Source organism: Lepisosteus oculatus, chromosome 12, assembly GCF_040954835.1.
Source record: "Lepisosteus oculatus isolate fLepOcu1 chromosome 12, fLepOcu1.hap2, whole genome shotgun sequence".
NCBI classification, from domain to species: domain Eukaryota; kingdom Metazoa; phylum Chordata; class Actinopteri; order Semionotiformes; family Lepisosteidae; genus Lepisosteus; species Lepisosteus oculatus.
Window position 1 is genome coordinate 6,004,128 of NC_090707.1, and position 25,902 is coordinate 6,030,029.

Consider the following 25,902-nt stretch of genomic DNA (forward strand, 5'->3'; position numbering starts at 1 on the left):
ATATGGCTAACTGTAGCTTAGTGAGGTAAATTACTTTTTAATTTATGTTATGTATAAATACACACATTGAACATCAAAAATGTCAGCCTGTAAGACAGATTGAGAGATATGATTTTATAGATCATACTGTAGATGTGATGCACATTGATAGATATACTGTCCTGTACATCATACTGCAGACAGAATTCCAGCACAGTCTTCTTTTTCTCACATTCATTTTTAATCTGTATCCTTTTTAATTTTAATAGCCTCAGCCTTTTCAGAGAGATACATTGGCATGCCATCAAAGGAAGAAAGTAAATACCAGGTAAATTATTTACTTGACTACCCGCTTTATCTGTTACTGGCTTGTGTTCAAGTTTCAAGCCATCAAACTTTCAGTTAAGGGATGGTGTTGATAGCTGAAAATTGCTAGAAACTAGAGGACTTCATAGGTTTTTTGAAGCTTGTTCTTATTACATATACTGCATTTGAAAAGAAACATGTTACTGTATGTCTGGAACTTTTACAAAAATAGAGGATTCAGTAAAAAAAATAAATAAAGTGGCATCATTTTGGGGATCATTTTAATTAACAGGTAATTTCTTAAAACGACCAGAGTGATAGGGATAAACCATTTAGCTATTATATAATCACCAAAATCGCAAATTGTTTTCTAATTTAAAATTACAAAAAACAAACAAAAGGATCAATGTGCTTATCTAGAAAGCAACAGCTTTGTGTTATGTTGGGAGAACACTGCAGGTAGATTCACCAGCCTTAAGTCCTCAATGGACAGGCTGCGACTTGTGGATTCATCCCAATGTGACAAGACATTCGAGCAACAATGAAGTTCTTCAGTAGAAGCCCTACTTAACTTGAGAACCTTTCAAATTTGTGGGAAGAGCCGGAATTACTTTTAGCATTCGGAGATGAGTGAACAGACACTTTCTGTCCATTCCCTACAAGAAGATTGGGCCAGTATCACACAACATAGGATATCGAACCTGGTGCGAATTTCATTATTTGTTATATGTATTGAACTATAGCAAAACAAAATTAAATGTATCTAATTCATGCAATAACTGTATTGCATAACTGCTAAATAGCAGCAACTCACTTTGCATCTGTTACCATCATTTTGAAAATACCCTGAATGAAAAGCTTATGAAATAACTCATAACCTACAGTATACTGCGTAGGAGCCTCAAAGTTTAAAAGGAGCTGTTCCTTTTCTCTTGCATCTACAGTACATTATATAGTGCAAGTGTCTCTAGCCTTGGTCCTGGAGAGCCCCTATCCAGTTATTTTTAAAGGTCAGTCCAAATCATATGTGTTTTAAAGATTACGAATACATGTTTTAAGCAATTGATCAATAAAGCAAGTAACAGCTCAATGAAGAGATCTGGTCCCTGAGGGCTGAAATATATTAAGATTTTTGTTCCAAATGATTTTTGATCACTAAGCTAGCATACCACTTGTTTAATTATCGTAAAATTGTTCCACGTCTTCACAAATTGATGATTTCAAGGTTGCCTAATAAACCTGCTTCACAAGGACCAGGGCTGGAGTTGCCTGAAATCGTCTATTTTCATTCCAGACAGTGTGGTCTAAAGCTGTCTAACCTAGACACAGCGTCAGTGTACAGTCTATATACATCAGTCTGATCAAATTGTCTCATACAGTAAAAGCTGGTCAGGATTCCAGCTTGAAAAAGAACGTGTTAAAAATAAACATAAGCAAACCAAAGAAAATTTCTACTGAAAAAAAAAGAAAAACTCCTGTTTATTTAAAGTAAACCAACCGAGTGCACAGGGCTGCAATCAAGCTGTGCCTCTCTCAGCATCTTCTCACAACCCACCGGCACTCATCCATTGAGACCGCGCTGATCGATCTCGCTCCAGGACCCTACACAGACTTCTTGCGGGAATGCTGTCCAGCTCTTAATCCACGATTGTCTGACTCTGACGTGCAGAACCACGTCTGTGGAGCTCACTGTCAAAATCCATTGCAGACTCTGCAAATGTTGATACTTTTAAAACTTGCTTCAAGACCAGTCTGTTTGCTACAGCTTTTAATATATCATTTGTTTGTCATCTTGGTTTTACTGGGTCGGTTGGGTAGGCTTTTTAAAACGTTTTACTTCCGTGTCTTATACAGTACATACAGTACATGTGATATTGTAACAGCCATGTGTGTCGCTTGAAAAAAGTGGATGGAATAAAATTAATTTATTAATTAATTAATAAACATTTAAGCAACATGCCATGCTATAGCAGACATCAAGATTTTTCATTATCCTAATATAAACTTGTAGGACAACACTGGTGATACACCAGGCATGACAGACTACACTGCAGGCTGGGGCTCCTGTTCTCTGCTGTGGTAAATCTGGTCTATAATAAACTAATTCCATGCATTGCTACCCAAACTTGAATATGAACTGCAGTATAGCTATAGTACACTCATGACATGTTTGAAACTTGTCTCTTTCTATCTTTATTATGAATTCTGTCAAGGTGCAGTTTTGATAAGGCTATTTATAATGTATTGCTTCTAGAAATCTGAAAAAGCATTCTTCTGCAAAAGTGTGTCGCAAAAAAGTAGGTTGTCAAATCTTTTCTCACTTCCATATGAATCCTTTGGCCCAGTTTAATCTATTTTTATTAATCCTTCTAGTGCTGATGCAAATTTAAGATGATGAGAGAATATATTTAACAACTTTGAAATTCATATCATTGAATTAGGTGAATCTGATCTCTGCTGCAATTTTGTTTTAAAGTTACTTTTTTCCATTGCAGATCATTGCCAGCTAAAAGTAGCATTTACATTTTTCTTCATATTATTACAGGCTTCAAGTGTGCTACGTAATATCCAGGGATTAAAAGAACAAAATCTCATGTTAATACATGGAACTGCAGATGGTGAGAAGATATCTTCTTAATTATTTATTATTAAGGTTCGGAAAACAAGGATAATAGAGTTAAAAAATGGACTGCCTTAGACATTTTTGCATTAACAAATAAAAGTTCAAATTCAACGTCACAAGTACAGTGTTCATACAAATAAAATGACAAAAAAATGATTTTATAAAACGTGTGCTTGTTTTCATACAGTATGTGCCATTTCAAGTAGTAATTCTATTTAGAATTTTATGTTTTAATGTATTTATTACAGCCAACATCCACTTTCAGCATACAGCAGAACTGATTAAGCATTTGATACGAGCTGGTGCTAACTACACTATGCAGGTATGTATCCCACACAATTCAATGCTCTTAAAAGGTATACAATACACAGCCTAAGGCTGAATGGGCCTCAAGAGTTCTTTGCTCTTTAACAAACTGAACCAGTTGCATTCATTAACCCTTCTTAGTAGACTACCCCTCAATTGGTGTTAAGTTTGCACTCATTCTATTATTGCTATCATTATTGCAGTATTATCTAAATAATACTAAATTCTAATCTAAATACCACAAAATATTAAATACTTTAATAAATAAATATATTCATAGAAAAATCTCATGCTGAGGGCTGTAAAATATAGTACACCTACAGTACAGTGTACAGTAGATATTGAATATATGTTTGGGTAGTCAAGTCCTTTTGCATTAGTCAAACAATTGGCAAATGATCATCCTGTAGATGACATAGGATACACGAGCTACAGTATCTGCTATGCGTATGTCTGTCCTTTCTACAGAACCTGAATCTTTGTCTGTGTCATTGCTACAGAAACTGAGTACTTTGTAGTAAGCAGAGATGAATAGTCTTCAGATATGTCATCATTCACCACTGATTTGTTTGTCAGGTTTTTTGTTGTTTTGGTCACCTTTTCTGTTTCAACAGATTTATCCAGACGAAGGACATTTTGTGTCAGAGAAGAGCAGACAGCACCTCTACCGTACACTCATCACCCTCTTTCGAGAGTGTCTCAAAGAAGACACACTGCTATTACCAGAGGAGCCAGAAGAGGATGAATAGGTGAAGAGGCCATTGGAAGGACTTTATAATTTATTTCTGTAATGACTACTGGAGCCTTGAAGGCTCTGAACCGAGCATTAGCTAGAAATGACTGCTGGAGTCAAGGAGCTACTGGGGCTCAAGGACAGACAAAGGATTTCTCTCAATGGGACAGCACAGTAAAAGTTATTCGGCAAACAATCTGGATCTCACAGATCATGTTCAACTTAATCTTCTGTTTAGAAATCTCTTTTTGAAGGGCACCGGTCTGCTTTTCTTCCCATGAGACTTGAGTTTTACATACACAATTAAGTGCATGATTATTTTGTTTAGCCTCATCACTTTTCCATGTAAATATCTGTTGTTGTAGCACCTTGCATCAAACATGTACCATTTTACCCTTTTGTATAAATGCACAATGAAATGCTACACCTACCTGTGATGTCAGAAATGCAAATTCAACGTTACTGTGACACTGAAGAATAAGTGCAATTCCTTCACAACCCGTTCTCATGTTCACCCAATAAAGATACAGTATTTTGTATAATACTCCAGAGTGTGTACATATGTAAATATTTTTGAGATATGTACCATCCAATGGTTCCCACACTCAGACGTATTTATCACAGACATGTACAGTACCTTTCTTTTTCTTAGGATGTTTTTTGTAATGCTTGTTCATTTTTTTCTCTTTTAGTGTTTTATAAGGGAAGGCAGTTGTGCGTGGCAGTGGATGTTATTGTCTTCTGAGGTATTCTTATGAATAAATAAACCTTACTAACAATGTGAAAGGAATGGTGCCAAAATCAATACAACCTTGTACTCTACTTCATCAGTCACATGCAGGCAATCAAAAGAGGAATCTGTCTATAAACATTAAAATTCACTAGCCAACCCATTACAAGAAATGAAATAGCAAATGGACACAGGTTGATGAGATTGCTTCAGTAAACGCAAAATCTTTTACTGGTTTGTCATGATTTTCACCTCCTGAGCTTACGTCTTGGACAAATGGAAAGCATTTATTCCTGATAATTTTCTCAGAAATGACAAGTGGCAGGCAATTTGCTTTGGTTGTTTCTCTGGTCTCCGCCAAAGTATAAAAGTATCTCTGTGTGCACATATTGCATAAAAAACCCACATGGGTTCATTTGATGCAAACAGAGTAAAAAATAAATAATACCATAACACCTAGCATGCAAGAATCAATTATATCAATTTACTAATAGAACACTGCCCACGTTAATTACAAATGGGCCTTGTCCTGAATCACACCACTCTCCCAATTTACTTAAATAGCCCCCAGCATCCTGATCTGATCCACCAGAAATATAAGGACCTTTTAAGAACAGTGTGAATACATAAAAATGCATTGTAAGCATGACAGTGACAATGTACAGTATGCAGCCAATCAAATGGTTCATTCTCGTGATCTGCTGATCTTCCACTTTAACATGGGAAAAGTCATCAGCTGCTAATGTGATGCGCACGTCTGTGATTCCCCATCAGAGAAAACAAAGCTGGAGTAAGGTTAATGCTTTGGCTGTAAAAGGGACATTCCTGTACATGACTGGTCTGTCACGGAGTCTGTGCTGATCTCTGTGCTTCCCAAGTCCAGGCTTTGAGGCAGAAACTGCAGCTCCTCACCATCATTTTTTTGAGGCAAGAGCTTCTCAATTCACTCACCTCGAAATAGCTGCAGCACAGTACATGTGGGTTCAAGAGGTTTAGGACTTATAGACATGTGGCTTAGTTTCACAGTGCAAAAAGCCATGGTGATCTGATACATTGTAAATAGTGAATTTAACCAACAGCAACACAGCAAATGATTATGATTATTGTAGGCCTCAGACACTAATGGATAGATTATATGTGTTTTTTCTTCATAGACAACAACTGAGATCTTGCATACTTTCCAACTTCAAATCGCTTTATCCAATAGAGGGCTGTAGAGGAGCCAGAGCCTGTCCTGGCAAGCGATGGGCTCGACGTGGAACAGGCGTTGGATGGGATGCCAGCCCATTGCAGGGCACACATACTCACATGACCAATTTTTCGAGAAGCCAATTAACCGACCGGTATATCTTTGGACTGTGGGAGAAAGGTGGAGCACCCGGAAGAGACCCATGCGTGACCATGGAGAGATCAGAAATTAAACCAAGGGCCCCTGCACTGCGAGACAGCAAGGCTAACCACCGGGCGACTGCGCAGTCCTGGTATATTCATTTAAATACTCTTTATATAAATATCGAATTTCACCCAGTCTTTCATACTGTATGAAATAGAAAGACCATAGCCTCAGGGATGCTGCAAATCATAACTTCTTGAAGTTCCCAGATCAAATCCTAACAAAAACATGTGTTTACCTGGCTACTGTACCTCCTCCACCAGTAAATGTCCTTAGTCCTTGTATGACTATCAGGTTGAGCCCTATGGACCTTGCTGCTGGTTCAAGCCTAGTTGACTATGACACTAGCCATTCCTTTCGGGGAGAGAGGGAGCATTAGCTGCCCAGAATCCTCTTGTTCTTTATCTGAATAATGACACCTGCAATTTTAAGTCAGATGTCTGGAAGGTTGCAGTGATGTCAGCAAGAAGCACACTCTTCCTCCTGTCAGCACTCACTTTCCTGTACGGCAGCATGGAATGTGTTCTAGATCATAATCTGAATCTTAAACAACTGGAAATCCCAAATCACGTAGGTAAATAATAGTCGTTACAACACAAAGAATGAAGAAACTACTGTATACCCTCATGTTTTATTGTTTCAAGAATGCCAAAACATTTAAAAAATGCTATGTTTATTAATGTAGTACCAAACTATAACATTCTCAACATGCTAAAGTCCCAACACAGAAATACTGTAGAAGATAGAAACAATTTGGAAATAACAGATGTTGCTGTGATTCTTTCATAATACAATTGGAAATGCATAAAGATAGAAGTCATAATACATGTAAAAAAACAGTGCACATCTAGAAATAATAACTGGTAGTTTTCAGAAGACAATGTATAGTCCTGACTTGTCCTGACAATGTAAATTCTAGCAGAATTGTCTATAATACACCCTTAGCTTCAAAGACAATTACTGTATAAAGTTTTAACATCTTAAATTTAAGTCATCTCGGTCAAAACAGGTAAAATGTGGACAGGGACAGTTTTGCACTAAAACAGAAAAAATCATAAATACTTGACGATAATCTAAATGATAAAACTGCAGACATAGACATACAGTTGTTGTATATTACTAACTGGTAATTTCAAACATCTTTTGAAAAATGCAGTGCAAGGTGACAGCATAGTTTTATTATCAATAACTGTTTAAAATACAGTATATTTCATAATTCTATGTGATGTAGCAAAAAGAAGTTGGAAACAATTCTGAAATAACAGACGATGCCGTGATTCTTTCATAATAAAACCATAAATGCATGAAGCTAGAGTACAGTACATAATACATGTGCAAACAGTGCACAACTAAAATAACCTACAGGGAATGTAAATTTTCACAGAAGCTTTTATACAGAAAGAATATCTAAAGTCTTAACTATAACAATTTTGTGACAATGCCATGCTTGTTAAAAGCCCTCTACATGGGCTACAGAATACAAAGGGCTCTAAATGGGCTTCTTGTGGAAGCCATGGTACTGATATGCTTGAAAATATGTAATAAAAGTATGAGGAATATGTGACAGAACTGTTGTTTCAGATTATCACAGGGATAGTTTTTGTGGTTGTTACAGGTATGTGCAGAACAGAATCGAAAACAAAATATTTTCTCTCTGCCATATTGCTTTCTTTGATGTGTGTTTTTTTTCTATTTTTACATGATATATATTTATAGTCTAATGCAATCTCATATAAAATACACAAAGTTTTTTTTATTATTCTGTGGAGTAATGGTTTTTAAATGACAACAGACCCACTGGATATTTCTGTTACAGGTTTAGAATCACTTAGTGAGTATTTCCTTCATGGAGGTAGTCTGAGTCTCTGGTGAAGAGACCATTATGTGCCCCCTGTCATTTATGGATGAAATTTGCTATCCCTGGGTTTTTAAAGCTGCTCTCCCAAGGACAAATGAGAAACACTGATTCAAGAAGGTCTTTATCTGTGCTAGCCAGCCGAGGCTCTTAAATTGACTCCCCACTAATGCCTTCATTCCATCAGCCGTTGGTAGGGACTTCAAAGTGATGTGAATGACACACATTCTTTTCCCCCAAATCTAGATTTCTATTGCTGCTTTGGGCTCAGATCCTAACAGATCTTTTTTTTAAGATTAAGAACAGAGATACAGTATAGATGGCCAGGAATTATCCAGGAAAGTGCTAAAACTCAAACATCACAATTGCTTTGAATGTGATGAGTTGATCAAGTCATACTTTGTCGAATGGTTGAGGCAGAGTAGTTCAATTTGAACTCATAGGCTTCAGCAAATGGAAACTCTCAACTGAAGCATGGGAGGTATGATACAGAAGCCACAGCTGTTCTAAATCATAATCATCCGCAATGTAATTTCTCCAGAACTATATACAGGTACAGTAGATCATACACAAATCCCTCTCTTTTTGCATTTTGTCTCATGCATCCCCCCTCTACCCCATCACCTCTTGTGTTGCTGTACCTCATTACACCTACAGTAAATACTCAATAAATATAAAAAACACATCTAATTCTTGGATGTCCTTATTGCTTGTGTAATACAGATGGGACTAGGGCTGGCAGGTCCTAAAGTAATTATAACGATACATTTTATTTAACATAGCTCAAATGTATGAATAAGAAGCAGCAGTTTATATAGGGGGCTTTGAAAAAAAATAATGCATTAATAATTCTATGAATTGAAGCACACAGAACAATATACGCTCACTTGCAGCAATATTCAGCTGCTGGAAGTTTCCAAAGTGTAGTACCCGCTGAGACATACCGAGTCATTAGCCTGACTTCAAACAGCCTTACCTGAAAGACTTCAAAGGTTTTATAATCACTTTCATTTATTGTACTTTTGTTAAATTTGTGGTGCTGGAGAGTTTTGGACAATCAAATGGGACCTCTCTTCTTCCAGTAGACAACAATCACTAAGACCAGTGACTACAAACTGCCTATCCAAGAAGACTGGCCCAAAATTATTCATGTCCTTTGAGATCAGCACTCATAAGCAATCTTCTGAAAAATGAATGCAATATCTGAAAATACACTACAAAATATGATATATAGTGAAGGAAACCCGAGTAAATTAGATCTCCTTTTCATTGAAGATGTGCATTATGAAGACTGATTAATATACAGTATACTGTATATGTGATATATAGTTCATCAGATATCCTTGTATGTACAGTATCTGATCGTATTGTAGTTATTTCATTTTTAGATAATTAATAATTGTTTATTGCTTAATTTGGTTTTACGTACTGATGTTTAAGGCAATGCGAAAATATTCTTCAGCATCTATAAATTTGACAAACTTCAGCTTGGAATAGATTAAATATTTTATTAAAAACTGAATTTTACTTTCAGTAGTCTCGTTTGTATTCTGCAGTGGAACCCCATAGAGAGAGGACTTCATGAGGCAAGCTGTTGTTTGAAGAAAGAAATTAGAATGTTATTGATAAGGTGTTGAAACAACTGTATACTGTACACGTAGATGAAAAAAAGTGAAATATTACAGAATTTGTTTTATAGAAATATGCTTTTGCTCTGTAAAAGACAGACAGCAAACTATTTTTTATTGCTGTCTTGAAATTTCTGTACAACTTCCTGAGTTTGTGATTCAACCAAAATCATTTTAATTTCCAAGTATAAATAAAAATGCTACAGGCAAGATTATGAATATTAGGATTATTATAGGTTGTTATAATCTAGATGATGTCCTTAATACTGTAAATATTATACATGTTTTAAAATAAATGTTCTAATATAACCAAAACTTTCAGACCTGATAAAAAAACTCAGTAATTTTATTATTTTCAAATTGTCAAATTTCTTAAAAATATTTTGTGAGGACTGGATAAAAGCACAGCAAAGAAATATTTCATAAATTACTGTACAACCAATATATACTGATATTAGGATTAAGATAAACATTAACAACCAAAATTTATTTTTCGGAAAAAAAAACATTTATACAAACAAAATACCCACCTTCATCAGCCATCTTCTGCAATTAACATATAACAAAGAATGAAATACAGTGTATTTTTAAAGGAAATAATTAATTCTGGATTTATAGGGATAACAAAATTGGTAGGTCTGGCCATTTAAACAACTCAGAACTGCCTAAACTTGTAATTCTACTTTTGCTTCTATAAAGTTTAATATACAGTACATGTGCAGACAGATGCATGAAAGTAATGCATATTGTCTGTGTAGATACATGTTCAGGGCCTACTGTATCATGAGATACAACTGATCATCATTTTAAAGTTCTTATTTACCAAGTCTTCTCTCGATTCACACTTTTCACACTTTCCGGAAGTGGCAATCCTACACTAGTCATCGTCTTCCTGTTCAGGTATTATTTGGGAGTCTTCATAAAAACATTCCCTGAAAAACGTCATCACTGTTCTGTAGTGGTAATATCTGCTCTTTGATGAAGTAATGTCATGCCCTTCGTCAGGATATATCTGGAAGAAATAGAGGCAAACTGAAACTACAAAGTGCAAGACATTTATTTGCGTTGTATCCATGGAATTCCTAGATTTTAGGCCAACTGTTGAATAGTAGTATTGGTAACGTAGTAAGAGAGTGTGACTGGAATTAGGAAATTTGTTTCTAACAATCTGGAAATGATGATTAACCACTGTGAAAGTTTTTAAAGAAAATTAGAATAAGCTTTGTGTTACTTTACTGGATCCAATGACTTCCACAGACGGGAAAACGTGTGAACCATCAACAAAGAAATGCTGAGAAATTCTCATTCATCCAGCTATTTTAATCAAGGATTTGACTAGTTCTTAATAAAAGCCTTATAAAACTAGCATGACTCTTGCTAAGAAATCTAATTCGTAGAAACTCAAGATGTAGGCACTGCTGATGTAAAAATATCTGACTTTTCCCTAAGAAAATGTCACATTTTCACTGATGTTTGTTGTGAAGTGCCCTAATTTGTTTGTCTTTTTTAATTAATTGGAGTCAACAGTTTTCATGAGGGTCTTAGCTGAAGCTGAACAGTATTTTATAAATTTGTGTTGGTTTAATCTTTTTGCTAATTATAGTTGCATCTGCATATTTTTAAAGAACAGGCGGAAGAGTAGGATGTGGTAAAATGGTGATATTTGTTTTGGAAGCTATTTTTTCTATTAGGGAGAGGTAATTTGAAGAGAACACATACTGTATGTACAACTGTAAGATATCAGCTACAAAATATACTAAAATAACTATGTTCAATACTTTTGCATCCAGCATAACCATAAGAAAATGCAGAGTTGATTTTTTTTAATCCTATGGTTTGTCTGATATGTATCCCTAATTCTTCAAACATTAGAACAGTACAGTAACTCATTAAGGATATATTAGCATTATTATTATTATTAGATATTATTTCAAATTTATCATATATTCTTTATTTCTTCAAAAGCTGTTGAATAGATTTAGAAAAAAACATCTGCTCAAAAACAATTTAAAATATTTACTTACAGTACATGGTAGTGTTAACCACCCTACCTTTAACATGTAGTTTACATTAGATTGTGCTAAACGTTTCACCAGTTCAGCTGTGTGCTGGAAATGAACATTTGCTGCAATACAAGATAATGATATAAGTAAGACCAGCTTAATCGCTTACACAATATAGGTGACAAACACATCGTTCAGCGAGACCGTCATACTGCACATGATTTGTGCTACTGTCAATTAGTTATACAGCAAAATAGAATGATGGATTGGAAGTCTCCAGTCCTAGCTCTTCCAGAATAGCCTGGTTACAAACATTCAACCCAAACACCAAATAAAAGAAAAACACGAGACACTGGGAGACTTACTAAAATACCAATAGTGATTAGGTTTTGCAGAAAACTCACTAATTAATCATACATCTTTTAAACTCTAATTATACATCTCTCTAAACTAAAGCAACAAGAATGAGTTTTAGAGAAATTCAGCAGCTGATAAAATTTGCTTTACGTATAGCCCAAAATCTGACAGAATTAATTACATATCCTCACCGGTAGGTCAAATAACTAAAACTTAGACTTTGAATGCATACACTGCAAAGAAACATACTTACAATCAGCAGTTCCATGTATAATAAGGAATTTGTGATGCGTTGATCCCGTCATATTATGCAGAATACCACAAGCCTGTAAAAATGTCAGATTATGTTGCTTTAAGTTCTTTAACGGTAATAATGCTATTTCCTCTCATTTATATAGTTCTTTTCCTGAAGGGTTCTAAAGTGCTTTACCTAAAGGAGGAGACCTATTCAGCTATCGACCCAGTGCAGATGGACAGCTGGGTAGAGAAGTGAGAAATTGTTGCACCAGTTGAATGAAGGGGGAAATTTAGGAAGGGCAGACTGCACAAGCCCTTAGTGGAATTTAGCCAAGACACTAGGTCTTTAATGACCAGGAAGCCAATACCTTAAACTAAATTTTCCTCCCAAGAATAGCACCTCCTACATTAGACTGTCGCAGGTTATTTTCAGTCCAGTTGCAAAGAATATAGATGCACTGTACTATAGCCAATTCGAATGCGCAGTAAAACCCTGTCACACGGGATTGGGGCTGCAGGTTAACGTGGCATGGGATCCACTGGCCAAAGATTATTGACAGGCGGCACTCGTGCTGCATTAGTTGCTAGTGAACGATTGCTTCATTTAATCTCTGTACTGTGCAGGTTTAAATCTGCTTAATAGGGAATATAATATGGAATCACGTAAGTAAAGTAATTAATAACTATATTAATTTAAGGATCTAAATTTAATATATGTTTTTGTGCTGTGCTATTGTTCCTTTGCCTCAAGAGAAGTACAAAAAAAACGGTATAGTTCAAAGATCTTTAAAACAACTGTATTAAGTCTTACTTGATATATACGGCCATTCTCTGAAGGAAACCCAAGGTATCGTTCTGTGAATGCAGAAGCTTAAAAAAAGATATACAATATTAATTGAGAATTGTGTAAAAATAAAGAAAACTGCTAAGCAGAAACAATTCTTTAAAGACGGTATAGTAGCTTCAAGCAGATGATAAATACTCCCCTTTTAACCTCTTCAGAAATAATTTAAAAATCCATTAGTTATTCTCAAGAAGATGCTGCTCATACTTTTTGAACGATGTTCTATAAATAACTATTTTGCCTACATAGATGATCCCAAAATAATATTTACATGCTCTGCTAGAGAGCACTGGCTAAATTGTGATATGCCTTCGGCTGCTACTGTCAGTTAGGCTTCTTTGTGTTGAAGATGATTCTCCAACCTTATACGACATGCACTCCTGTCTGTTTTCGGCCTATCCAGACACCAGCTGCCCTGACCTTTCCTGGCAGACTTCCCAAGTTATTGCTAGAAGATTCCCGTAGGGAGTTAACAGTGCTTTCACATTTTCCCAGCACATCTTCTGAATGTGCTTCTTTGATTTTATAACACAACATGATTGCATCTGCACATTTCTAATGGAACATGTACCTGCTGGTTGTGATGGACATTCCACTAGATCAATGAAACCAAAGAGACTAGTAAAGGCCCTGTAAAAAGCATAGGGTCTATCAAATCTTCACTCAGCTCTTCTCTTCAATCACAGGGCATCACTTAAATTAAACATCCAGCGTATCTCTTCAAATACTTTCTAACAGTCAAGCTTCAGCTGAGACTAGGAGAATATCTTCCTTGAACAGTGGTATTCCCCATTTTGTGGATTCTGAGTGGGAGAATAAGTGTTCTCTCTCAATGTTGGTGAGTACTATTATCTTTCATGACTACGAAGGAGTAAGAACCTACTGTACTATAATATGGATAGTAAATCATCTAGCAATTCAGGTGACACAGAAACAAAATATCAGTTTCATACCATACCGTGTAACAATACTGTAAATGACAGTACACAACTAGGTTCAAATCTTTAAGTGGCTCAGCGTGTTCAAAGTGACCCTTATTCTGAGGTTTATTGTAATTTCTGTTGAAACAAGAGCGCTCACTCTGAAGAAGAAAAAATGCTCTTGCATACTTTGAATGGTCTTCAATACACTTTCTCTATTGAACCTAAATGTAAATTATGCTTCCACGGTCAACATTTCGATCCAAAGCAAACCTTTACTGTATGCTAATGACATGTCACTATTGATCATTTGTACCAGGTCCTGGTAATGCAAAATTTATATTTCAATATGTAGAGTATTGTCAAGGTGATTTGCTCTGTAAGCAGCATTCATTTCTTTCACCAAACACTCTAGCTCATTCTTTAGAGCAGTATTAAAATTATAGTTGCATATAACATATATAAATCCATATAACAGCACACTTTAAATGCCTTACCATATAATCGCCAGTCAGTCACAGGAGCTACTGCTACCCCACATCTGAAAATTGTGTCATAAGAAAGAAGCAGCAGAGATGTCAGGAAGCCTCCGTACGCCTAAGGTAAACAAAGGGATGTGTGCTATGTAATGGGAAAATGAGCACTTCCAACATCATGTAAGACCTAAAGTTCAATTCATAATCTTCCTACACCCTTCACTTTCCCTCAGTGCAAAAGCCTTCTTAAACACACTTACCTGTACACGATGTTTGCTTCTGCAAAGGCAAATTTAGTATTTCATACTATACAGCGCTGTTAGTGACACTTACTTTTATATACAGTTATTACAGACAAAATGGAAAGAACTAAATGCAACCTACCTCGAATTAGAATTTACAAAGAGTTGTGTTTTATTTTTTTTCCCTTACCTTCCCAAAAACTCCAATTCTTCTCTGGTCTATGTAGGGCAGCTTTATTAAAGCCCTAAAAGAAAAGGTAGATTACTGTAAATGCACTAAAAACATCTGTTGTCTATCCCCTCTTTTCTTTTTTTTTATTGGGATAAAAGTAGGCTTCTGCAGTCATGTAAACATTAATTGCTTAACAACCAGTGATATATTTGCTTTTTGTTTCTATTTATTTGCAATTAATTCAAATGAGGAATTATATGGCATTTAGTTCAAAGCAGACCCTGCTAATCTGCTTTCTAACAAAAACAATACACTCTGATATAACAGGCCAATTCACTACCCTGATATCTTAATTTTAAATTGCTAGTATATCATATACCAGTGTTTAATAACACCACAGCTACCTGTAGAAAACAGGCATAATCTCATTTTAGAAATTATAAGACTCAGGCACAGCTATATATTGACTTACTGTCTTTATTATTGACTATGACAGCAAAGTCACTCAGCACAGTATCTTGCATGTACATGGAAAACTGTTTATATTTTTGTTTTTTGCTTTTTATCTCGGTGTCGAAAAACTTCTATCCAAAGGGTGAACAGCAGGAGTTCATTATATGCTACAAAGCAGATCTGAAATATTTTTTGTGCATGGAATGGACAAAAAACTGGATGGAATTGTGCCTTATACAGTACATACTGTACAGTTAGAAAAGCACAGACATTAATAATATGATCTTCATTTCAAATCAGACAATGATTGGAATGTTATTCTGTCGACACTGAACACACATCCATTTGTTTTGAGACTTGAGTAGGATTTTTATCGCCTGTCTCCAACATATGATCATAACCTGTTTTGCTACCTGGCCTGATATAGTCTACCACATGTCAAATATACTGTATGAAAAGGTAGTGAATCAACACTCTCAACTATCAATTTCATTTACATAGCAAATGCTTCTTAATTCCTAAACAAAATTTTACAATCCGTACTCTATAGCTGCTTTTTGATCCTGTACTTCAAGGGTTCCTAAGCGCTGATGAACCTGCTGCAGAATCTTCTGTCCCTGAAATCCACTGCCTCTGCCATCAAATCGAGCCACTATCACACCATCAGAGCTGACGAGCACCGAGTCCCAGTCCAGGAGAAACTTGTCATTTACAGACTGACTGCCAGGAGCACCGTCACTGCAAACAGCAACATGCATGTTATGCACATATTGGTATCAGCGAGACCTTTCATATACAGTACTGTATGTGCATGGGTGTCAATGAATATGGACATGGAGAAAAAAGGATGGGAACGCTGTCCCCACAATAATAGTAACTCCAGCCAAACAGATGTGCAGATATTTTCACAGCACAAATGACTTTTTATCGTAACCTATCCTGTGTGTGCATTTTCTTTTTTGCAACTTTCTCCACTGTCACATGGTTCAGCTTGCTGCTCAGGCGTGTTTTCGAATTTGCCAACACTTTGCTCATCAGATAGGATAAGATTCAGTAAATCACCGGTATTTGCTGGTCCACAGAGTTGTGATTAGCCTCACAGATAACCGCCAAACAATGAGCTAACGGAGACAGAACCTTGGTTTGGTTTGACCGTGGTCAGGAGTTTTGAGCTGCTGCTGAGGCAGTGAGGCTTCCTTAAAGATCAATGTCATATTTCCATAGTGTATAAAGAGATATTTATAATGTAGAAAGTTTTAATTGTTCAATTTTGGTTTCGCTTCATGCAGTTCTAAGTATAAGTGTTCATATTGTTGTGCTCATATTATATACATGTAACAATGTATATGATTACTTAATGTTTCAAAAATTCATACTGTACACATCCTCATGCAAACAAGAAATGTCATCAAATCTGTGTAGTCAAGCACTGCTAAATACGTTTTTTTACAAGGATCCATATACTGTAGTGGCTATCATAAGAGGCTAACATATTATGGATAAAAATAATTCTTACGTCAGTTATAAATGAAATAATATTGTTTATTATTTCTAAACAAGGCCTACTCCACAGGTACCATGCATGTAAGCTGAACTGCATGACTTGAAATAATTCAGAATTGATTGCTTTTCATATTGTGCGCACTGATAACAAGTTGGATTTATTCTAGCAGTAAAGCTAAGGGAGTTTAGACACTGAGAAGGAAGGTGCTTACACAATCAACAGAAGAGGGTGTAAGTTCTTTTCACTGAAGCCTGCTGGTAAGGTCAGTTCCATGGGGAGTTCTATAAACAGCAAAACTGAGAACATGTTGTTCTGACAAAGACTATACATTAATTGTAAGAACAGAAAACACATATAGAGTAAAAAAAATACAAAATTGAATTATCACAGATAAAAGGAAAATGCCATTTTAAAAAAAAGCATTATTTTAATTCTGCTGAGCAGAGCATTGCAGTGCAATTGTAAAGACTGTGGACATTTCACCAATAAATTAACCACATTTAATTAAGAGCCACATTTAATTGTGCACAAAGCAAGAAAGAGAAACCATATGGGATGTTATCCCTTTTAATTCAATAAATTAATCTATACAATGAAATATTTTGCAGCCTAGCCATTCAGCTCTGCACCTGTTTTTAATTTGATCTCTACATCTGCTTTCAGGCGTAAGGAGCATTTGTCTCATTTCTATATATCTAATTATACATTCTGAGTCTGCTCTCTGTCCTCTAGGAGATGTATGTCCTTGATTCGTCATGATATGGTTGTTAAAGTTCACTTCCAATTGTATAACTGACTGAACTCTTAATTCTACAGTATAAAAGAAACTGTTACAGTAGCTGTTAGTGCCGATGATACAACAATGACAACAATAATCATCTTACCATGGTTGTTCACTTGTAAAATTCTGACTTCTTTCTCCAGTGTTTTTTTCCCACTCATAAATTCTCTTATTTCTGTGTTACTTTCCAAAATGTGAAAACCTAAGAGCACAGATGTTTGTTGGGGTATATGCAATAGAATACATTTCCTACAAAAAGTAAGCCATTCTACATTTGCAAATTTAATCTGATTTGTAGCCTTTTTGCTGCATTGAAGAAATATATTTTTTCTTGTCCAGGGTAACATAAAAAATAGGTAGTTTTTAGTATAACTCAAGTTTTAATTTTCTTGGAAATATCTAATGTAGTCTGTTTACAAAAATTTAGTGTTACACATCTTTGCAGGTCATACACTGTATATATCTTTTTTTAATGATGAGTAAGACACGTTCTCCTCCAGTTAATTGTTAATTAACACCAATCAATATTTCATGAATATTTAACAGAAAACATTTCTTGTAATGAAAAATCATTAACTGTTCTTTGTTTTTGAACATAAATGAACATAAAATTCCACACGAAACATTTATTATGCATCCTAGGTTCATTCATAAAATGCTTTTACATATTTATTTATGCAAATGGAGGAAACAATGCATGGATGCTGTAGGATATGAAAAAACAAGCTTAAAATGTTTGCACAGTCAAATAAATAAAGATAAAATACTGAGACGCTGCATTTACCAGCCTGATATTTTGTGTACCATGTACTGAGGCTCCAATGATTAATTATGAATCAATAAGTTAATTGCATGACATCTGTAGACTAATGGGCGATAAAAGAGTTTTCCTCTTTTGATCACAGAAGCTGAGGCGACCTAGCTCCATTCTGATTTTTAAAACTGTTAGTGCATGACCAATATTCATAGGCTTGCAACTTGCCAGATACAAAAACGAATGTTTCACTACCCATTTTGTGTCACTTCCGTGCTATTATTTTGAAGTATTAGATCAGAAATGGCTTGGTCTAGTGGATAAGTTTGAGATTGGTAGAAGAAAAGGTGCAGTGCACACTTCACTGGCTCACAAGTTGCTACATATCAGCGGCAATTATTCCAGATTGAAATGATGTGTTTCTGTTTATGATGGCAGTTTTATCCAGGTGAAGATGTCTTTAGCCATCTGGGAAATCAGGAGGACGAAGGCTCTACTCACCACCCAAGTTATTGAGCCAGTGAACACTGACCTTAGGAATGTCTGGACCTACAACACAGAGGGGTTATTAAAACCAGGAATTCAGAGTTATCTGTGGTGCTGAAAAATGATGGAAAATCACTGATTAAGATTCTTGCTCAGAAAGAAAAAAAATTGGAAAAATACCATGTTAAGCAACAGCACAGGAACATGTAAAGAACTATGAATATTAAGTATATTATTCATTAATATATAATTAAAAAACATATTTTTCATGGCAGCATATAACATCAACAGTGCAACAATGTATTAGAATTTCCTAATGACCGTAAGTAGTACTGTACATAGGGTTACTGTGATGTATGTTAAATTTATAATGTATCATACCTTTACAATTTAGGATGGCACTCTGCATTGTTGGACTGAATTCAGCACTGACGAATGTACAAGTTCCATTATATAAACCGCAAGTGAGGCATCGGCGATTAAAAGGCTCTTCCACTGACACCCTGGAAAAATGATTAGATCTCAAAAAACAGCTATAGTTGCAATGATGTAACCTTTCCCATGTTTCCAAACACAATGTAAGTATTTCCTGTGCAGTTAAAAAAACAATAAATAATATTTTTATTTGCATAGCCTCTAACGTAATAAACAATGGAACATGCATTTGAGAGACCTTTACTTAAAACGAATCTGTGGACAGAAGAAAGGGGTAATGGATTTACATCTAGAGAGACTTTGATGTCTTTTTAAACCAAAAATATAGAAAATGAGAAACTGAAAGGGAAAGAATTACAGTAGAACAGGAAACGTTCATACCTGTATAACTGTCTCTGAGCTGAACTGTCCTCTGTACTGAGAAAGTAACTAGGGATAAAAAACGATACATTAAACAATCTGGAATTATCTTATTGTACTGTAGCTGCCTACACAATTTTGCTTGTTAAAGCAGATTTTCTTCCCTGTTAATTTACTTAAGACACTAATATCTGACCATAACTTACACAATCTGCTGAGTCTCGTCAAAGGCCAGGATTTCAGTAACTTCCCAGTTTCCAGACGTGAGGTGCCGAATGGTTATCTCCTCACTTCTTGACTGCAGTTGTTAGTAAATAGGCATAAAACACAAGAAGGCTCTGTAAAAACTTTAGGGACATTATGAGCAACCTGGCCACAGGGATTAGGCCATTTAAATCCTTTAAATGCATTTGTGAACCATCATTTTTACCATCATGTAAAACCCTTTTACCCTTAAAGGCTTTCCCTTGGAGGCTATTAATATGCTGAGAACAAAAAGGACATGTTAGTAACCTACTTTAATGTTACTCTCTACTTGGAATTTATACGATCAGAATAAAATGAGTTCTATAGTCCCAACTGTGCTTACAAAAGACAGGAATGTACATTACAGAACAATGACAACCATTGGCTCAAACTTGCAGATGCCTTGGCAGCTACAATTCACATAGGCCAAAATGATACACAGCAGAGAGAGAATGTGTGCCTGGTGCTGAACTAACGGTGTGAATTCAGCAACATCATTAGGGCAGCTGTAGAATTCACAGTATACTGTCATATCCCTGCTATGACCTTGAAAACATTATCTGCAATTTAGCTTTGTTATTCTGTAATTTAATGATCACAAAAAGATCCATTGGAGAATGGGAATTCATAGGCTCATTATGCAATGTGATATTAAAAATGTAGGATAATCATAATAAAATAGAGATGGATTCGGAGGTGACATAAACATTAGAGGCGGCATTAGCGAAGGGAATTTTTGAGGTTATAAAACTGATGAGACCCTGTCAGCTTCTAGACAGACGGCCAATAAAGCATCTAAATAGTAACTCTTGAAAGAATATGCTTTGCTTAACAAAATAAAAAACAGGAGAATGTAGTCCTATTTAATCTCAGAAATGGCTAATTTGTATTCTACAGCAGGATAAAGTTTCACCCATTTGAAATGTCAATAGAACAAAGTGGATTATTAATATTGTGATATTAATGATAAACGTGCATCCTGGACAGCACACTCACAGAGGCTCCTTGGTATCTTTACCTGATCAGAAAACATTGCAATATGATGAAAGTCTCCTCTCGCTCCATGCTTTATTGGTATTGTCAAGAAGAATTTACTTCCATCCTTTGAAAACACTGGCTGTTCATTCTGGAAGTCAAATAAAGGTAACTATAAAATTTATGGCGGCATAACAAAGGAATACCAAACAGTTTTATAGCATATTTTATTGCTCTGCTTTTAGCTTGACATGTCTGCTTTCCGAGGGCGCTCTAAGAAATGAACCTTTTTACAACTGGGATGCCAGCGCGCCCACATTAAATCCATTTACAGTGACTTGTATTCTGTGGGATGGGACCTCATAATGCATTTATCTAGAGGATTCTTTTAAGGCATCTGAAGAGGTAAATGTTCAGCTCTTGTCTTTAGAAACCACTGTGCGTGTTTTTCACTGTGTTTAATGCAGGTTCATCAACAATAAAAAGATGTCTTCAGTTTCAAAAATATACTTAATATTCATGGCAATGAATACAGAACAGATCATGTTCCATTTCGCAGGACGTGAAGTCCTGTGACTAAGAGAAAGTCATTTGGCCCATTGATCAGATCACTGATCAGGGGATTTCTTCCAGCCCTTTCCTGAAAGAAAGACATGATTGGGTAACTTTTTTCAATCCCTCCTAACCTTTTATGTAAAGATATGCCTTCTGTGGTCACAAGTATGCCAGGTGACATCATTCTCAAGTACTGTGATCTCAGTTTTTACCTGTGCATTTGTATATTGAGATCAAAGAAAACTAATTGATTACTGAGGCTTTTTATTTGACTTACTTAGAGTATACACTTGGCCTCTTATTTGTAAGTAAAATGAATTGCCCGAATTAGAAGATAGATGTTCATATTCATATACAAATATATTCATATTTACAACATATGATATAAAGTTTACAAACAGGAACATCAAGAGTAGTTAGATAAAGATGCAATGCAACCACTAGTCTCTGTAAAATGCAAATCTAGTACTTACAATTTCTAAAAAAGAATAAATATTTTAAAAAATATATGGAAAAAATTGCCACCTCATGCTAGCACTCCATTATTTGTGTTAATAATGATACATAAATTGTACCTGTCTGTCAAGCCAAATATCCGATGTCATCACATGTTTCTGATAAGGAAAAAACATAAAAATAATGTTAAATATTGGAAATATAGAAACGCTACTGAACATTCTAAATTGCAGTATACATACTTAATTATTTTAGGTTAGACTGCATTTGTTTAGGCTTACAAAATTACAAACCCAGTACTTGATGCTGAGCTCCTGTTGGATAAAAACAAGCAGGCCTCAAAACCAGCACTGAAGCAGCCATCAATCTGCAATCTTTGATTGATGGTTAGATCAAAATCTTGATTGAACACCGGCCTTAATTTGAGTTAACCTATTAAACATGATTTATATATTTGACACATCAGTTCTATGCCTGAATATTAGGGGACCCACCAGCTAAGTAATAAAAAAATATAATAGTTGCTGGATGCAGAACATTTAATTTAATGACTTAATTTAATTGTTATAATACAGTAAATGCGCTAAACGTACAGTAAATAACAGATGTTCTTTCATTTGCAGTACCTTGACACATTCCCCACTGGAAGCCTCACAGACAGTAAGAATAGATGTATTCTGCGGTCTGTTCAGCCACCTCACTGATATACTGTAGTTGTCGGTCCATTTCACCATAGAGATATAGTAATCACTGAAGAAATATAATTAACACATATTTTAAGCATCCTTTATTAAAATAATATAATTTATACAATGCATCACAAAGCTCAGTAATTAAAGTAAAGTAATTCAGCACTTATAGGGCCCAAAACCAGTAGTAGGATAAGCATATACTGTACAGTGAGCATCAAAGGAAACATCACTGTATTTATGCAAGTGGGTTTTAGAAACATAAAGTGTACAGATTTTGTATAATGATGGAACCTCTTTGAGTCATTTTAAATAAGTAACCATTCATAACTGGTGACACACTCGTGTGACTTTGAGCTTTGCAAAAACACTAAATCGCCTCATTAGTGAGTCGACTGGTACAGGTGATTGGGAAAGGGCAGTACAGTAGGTTCAGTCAAGATGGGAACCCTTGTCTGACCTACACTCCAGATGTTGACTGGCCTTGGAAACCTGTGCTTCTTGGTGTTTAAATTGTCATCTGACCAATTGTCCTATGCCAACAGGTCATTCCCCAGAAGTTGTGGAATTTTTGTCTTCCTCTCACAGCAAATAAGTGATTTCATCTATTGAATCTCAAACCATTGGTGATGGCTACCATAGTAGAACAGTGCAGCCAAGTCCTTTTTAACAATAAATCTAGGCTCTGTGGACACCTCCTAATAAATGTCAGTAAGTGTGGTGTGGACAAGCAGAGAGATAAGCTAATTGATGTGCACTTCAATTGATGTGTAATCAATACAGATATTCAAGTGTAATGGTCGCTACAAAATAACACTTGTAGCAATTGATGGCCGTCTTATTGCATGACGCTATGGGACTTCACTTGATGTCCTTCCTTCAGGGTTGTTCTGATGAAATTATATACCAGCAGGACAATGCTCATCATCATGCAGCTCATGTGACGCCGGGCTGTCTTGGAAGATGAAATGTAACAGTTATATCATGCATGCCCTGATCGTCAGATTTATGTCACATGGAACTGCTCAATTAGTTGCTGGTGAGCTACTGTAGAGGGGCTGACTGGCTTCATCTTATTTATGACCTGTCTTATGCTGTTGATCGTGTGCTAGCGATGGCCACACACATTACTAGATTGTGGTTTCACAATATATCCTCTGCTAATCAACCCTGTTGATAGTCAGCATAATGAATTTACTTATGTCATGAGCGTTTCATAAAATGTCAGCTTCAGCAAAAGTATTTTATCATTTTCCTAAAAATAACATTGTGAATTTGTTGCAGTTACAAGAGATATTTTTCTTTTGATGCTCAGTATATTATGCTATAAGATGCAACTGTCTAAGAATAGCAGAATACATGCGAATCAAAACACAATGAGATGTTGTTCTATAAATATACTGAATGAAATCACCTAAAACCAAAAATATAGGTTGAATATCCCATGGAGATATACTTTTATACTGATAACATAAATAGATTTTCTATTCAACCAGTAAACATTCTGTCATAAATAAAATGTTAAAACAACACAGACCCCCTTTATTATAATCTATTTCCAGAAACAGTGCAAGTACTGTATAACATTTGGAATAACATCATTCAGGTTTTCTGCCTGAGTCTAATTTGGGCCTTTTTTTATAACTAGGTTTCTGGTCAGACAAGTCAAACATATACAGAACATGCACCCACAGAGCTATGATACTTGTAATTAGTTTGAAACTGTGTGCATTTGCCACCTATACAGTGATATACAGAAATACCCAGAGAAAGATACATGAATGAACTGAAGGGAGGATCTGCGAGTTTAACAAATTGATACAACATAACATCTCAGCTGAATGGCAATTAACCAGTACTCCAGAGGCATCATGTAAAAATGACTGTAAAAGTGACTAAAAGCTCCCCAAGAGAAAAACAAGTGTTTTCAGTCATCAGTAGAAAAGGAAAAAAATTACCTTTTTCGAAAGCTGCTGGGAGGCACCATCTCCACTGTTTGTGTCACCACATTAACGTTTACCACATAGAGTTTTACTGTAGGGTTCACCTGGCCTGCCTTTAAAGCACGACAAATAAAATGTAAAAAACCTCAAGTGTAATATGCATTCTGTGAGGTAGTGTCAAAGGTCGACACCTCATTCTCAGTTCATTATTGAAGAGCATGTTTCCTTTTCTTTATGCACTCACCACATTCCTTTCTTGCCACTAGCATTTAATGCGCATGATAAGAGTTAAAAAAACATTTGACTCTCGATTATCAAGAGCACAAATGACTGAAACAAAACAGAATCCATGTCAGCAGTTCTGTCAAACCCTAATTCAGACGGAGAAGGGGCATGATCTGAGTAGTGAGCTTTATTTGAGTAACTTATCTGGCTAAGGAGCAACCATCCATTCATAAGGATGGGGCTGTCACAACCCCCCATTAAAGAAGGATGAATCAGGGAGCTGCTGCAAGGGTGAAGATGGGGTGGAGGGAGGGGAGTGAAAACAAAACTTGTAGGCGAGTCAATGAGAAGATTGATATGTAGGAAGGCAGAAGTGGCAGAGATTAGGAAAGAGATTTTACCAATTCGATTTTTCAGTGTCTTTTGCAATTTGCCTCTCAGGACAGGTAATGCAATCCATGATTGTACTATATCTGCTCGTCATTTCCAATTTCCAATGTTTAATTACCAGATCTGCCGTGATCCCTTCAAAGCACAACCAACATTTGCTATTTAAAATATTTACCAATATAAAGTTACCTTTACAAAGAATGGTGAACGAATCAAGGAAATCAGTTTGCAACTTTAAACAGATCAATTGCATTTCCCACTTAATTCAGTTAATAAAGTGAGACTGATGAGTAGCTGTTTGCATCACCCAAGTGAGTACTGCACCTCACTGTTTGATAAATGTTCCCCACCCCATAAGGGACGAATTTAGAGATCCTATGAAATAAGGAACACTATACAAAAGCAAGCAATTAATATGTAATCATAACTTAGAAGGACAAATGTAAAGACTGTAAAATGTTATTCTACCAGAGGTTTTGAAGATTTATTTGCTTAATTTAGACATGTTTTTCACTTCATGGCAGGAACTGAAACATATTCTTGTCTGCAATGGAATCCATTTAAAAATACCTTTAAGTTCCATTTTTATTCAGATTCAGAAGAGAATATATTTTCACTGTACAGTATTAGATTAATAAGGTGATCATGAGCAGAGCAGGTCAAAATTTAAAAATAATAGTGAAATTATCCTCATAGCAGAGGACTTTAAGACTTTGAGAATTACTGTAATACATAAAAGTCTGGACATTTACACAAGTTAAAAATCCAGCCGTCAGTACCCGTAGTGAATTGTTCCCATGCACACCAAAATTCTTACCTATTGACACATTGTATAGTTTTATCTAT

General features: G+C 35.6%; 2 protein-coding genes across 4 annotated transcripts in view; one reads left to right on the forward strand and one right to left on the reverse strand.

Annotated features, from left to right (window-relative positions):
- The window catches only part of LOC102691350 (inactive dipeptidyl peptidase 10), a 214,304-nt gene extending 209,558 nt beyond the window's left edge, over nt 1-4,746 (forward strand). Inside the window, exons 23-26 of one of the 2 annotated variants that reach the window (XM_006636260.3) lie at nt 249-307; nt 2,831-2,903; nt 3,157-3,230; nt 3,829-4,746. In XM_006636260.3, coding sequence (XP_006636323.2) covers nt 249-307; nt 2,831-2,903; nt 3,157-3,230; nt 3,829-3,963 — 341 coding nt within the window. In that variant the 3' untranslated portion in view covers nt 3,964-4,746. The remainder of the gene's footprint in view (nt 1-248; nt 308-2,830; nt 2,904-3,156; nt 3,231-3,828) is intronic. The other variant, XM_015358664.2, reaches the window with a different exon arrangement.
- A 4,667-nt stretch (nt 4,747-9,413) lies between these two features.
- LOC102693511 (inactive dipeptidyl peptidase 10-like) overlaps nt 9,414-25,902 on the reverse strand; it is a 121,513-nt gene continuing 105,024 nt past the window's right edge. The window contains exons 10-27 of one of the 2 annotated variants that reach the window (XR_011191290.1): nt 24,457-24,554; nt 22,436-22,559; nt 21,929-21,967; nt 20,842-20,949; nt 19,784-19,875; nt 19,599-19,646; nt 19,164-19,285; nt 18,798-18,845; nt 17,646-17,744; nt 16,973-17,042; nt 15,801-15,995; nt 14,823-14,877; nt 14,412-14,511; nt 12,962-13,020; nt 12,167-12,239; nt 11,605-11,678; nt 10,377-10,565; nt 9,414-9,516 (exon numbers count right to left, since the gene is read on the reverse strand). Coding sequence is in view for 1 of the 2 variants with exons in the window: in XM_069196644.1 (XP_069052745.1) it covers nt 10,431-10,565; nt 11,605-11,678; nt 12,167-12,239; nt 12,962-13,020; nt 14,412-14,511; nt 14,823-14,877; nt 15,801-15,995; nt 16,973-17,042; nt 17,646-17,744; nt 18,798-18,845; nt 19,164-19,285; nt 19,599-19,646; nt 19,784-19,875; nt 20,842-20,949; nt 21,929-21,967; nt 22,436-22,559; nt 24,457-24,554 (1,539 nt within the window). In the remaining variant the exon portion in view is untranslated. Of the gene's footprint in view, nt 10,566-11,604; nt 11,679-12,166; nt 12,240-12,961; nt 13,021-14,411; nt 14,512-14,822; nt 14,878-15,800; nt 15,996-16,972; nt 17,043-17,645; nt 17,745-18,797; nt 18,846-19,163; nt 19,286-19,598; nt 19,647-19,783; nt 19,876-20,841; nt 20,950-21,928; nt 21,968-22,435; nt 22,560-24,456; nt 24,555-25,902 lie in introns of both variants that reach the window. The other variant, XM_069196644.1, reaches the window with a different exon arrangement.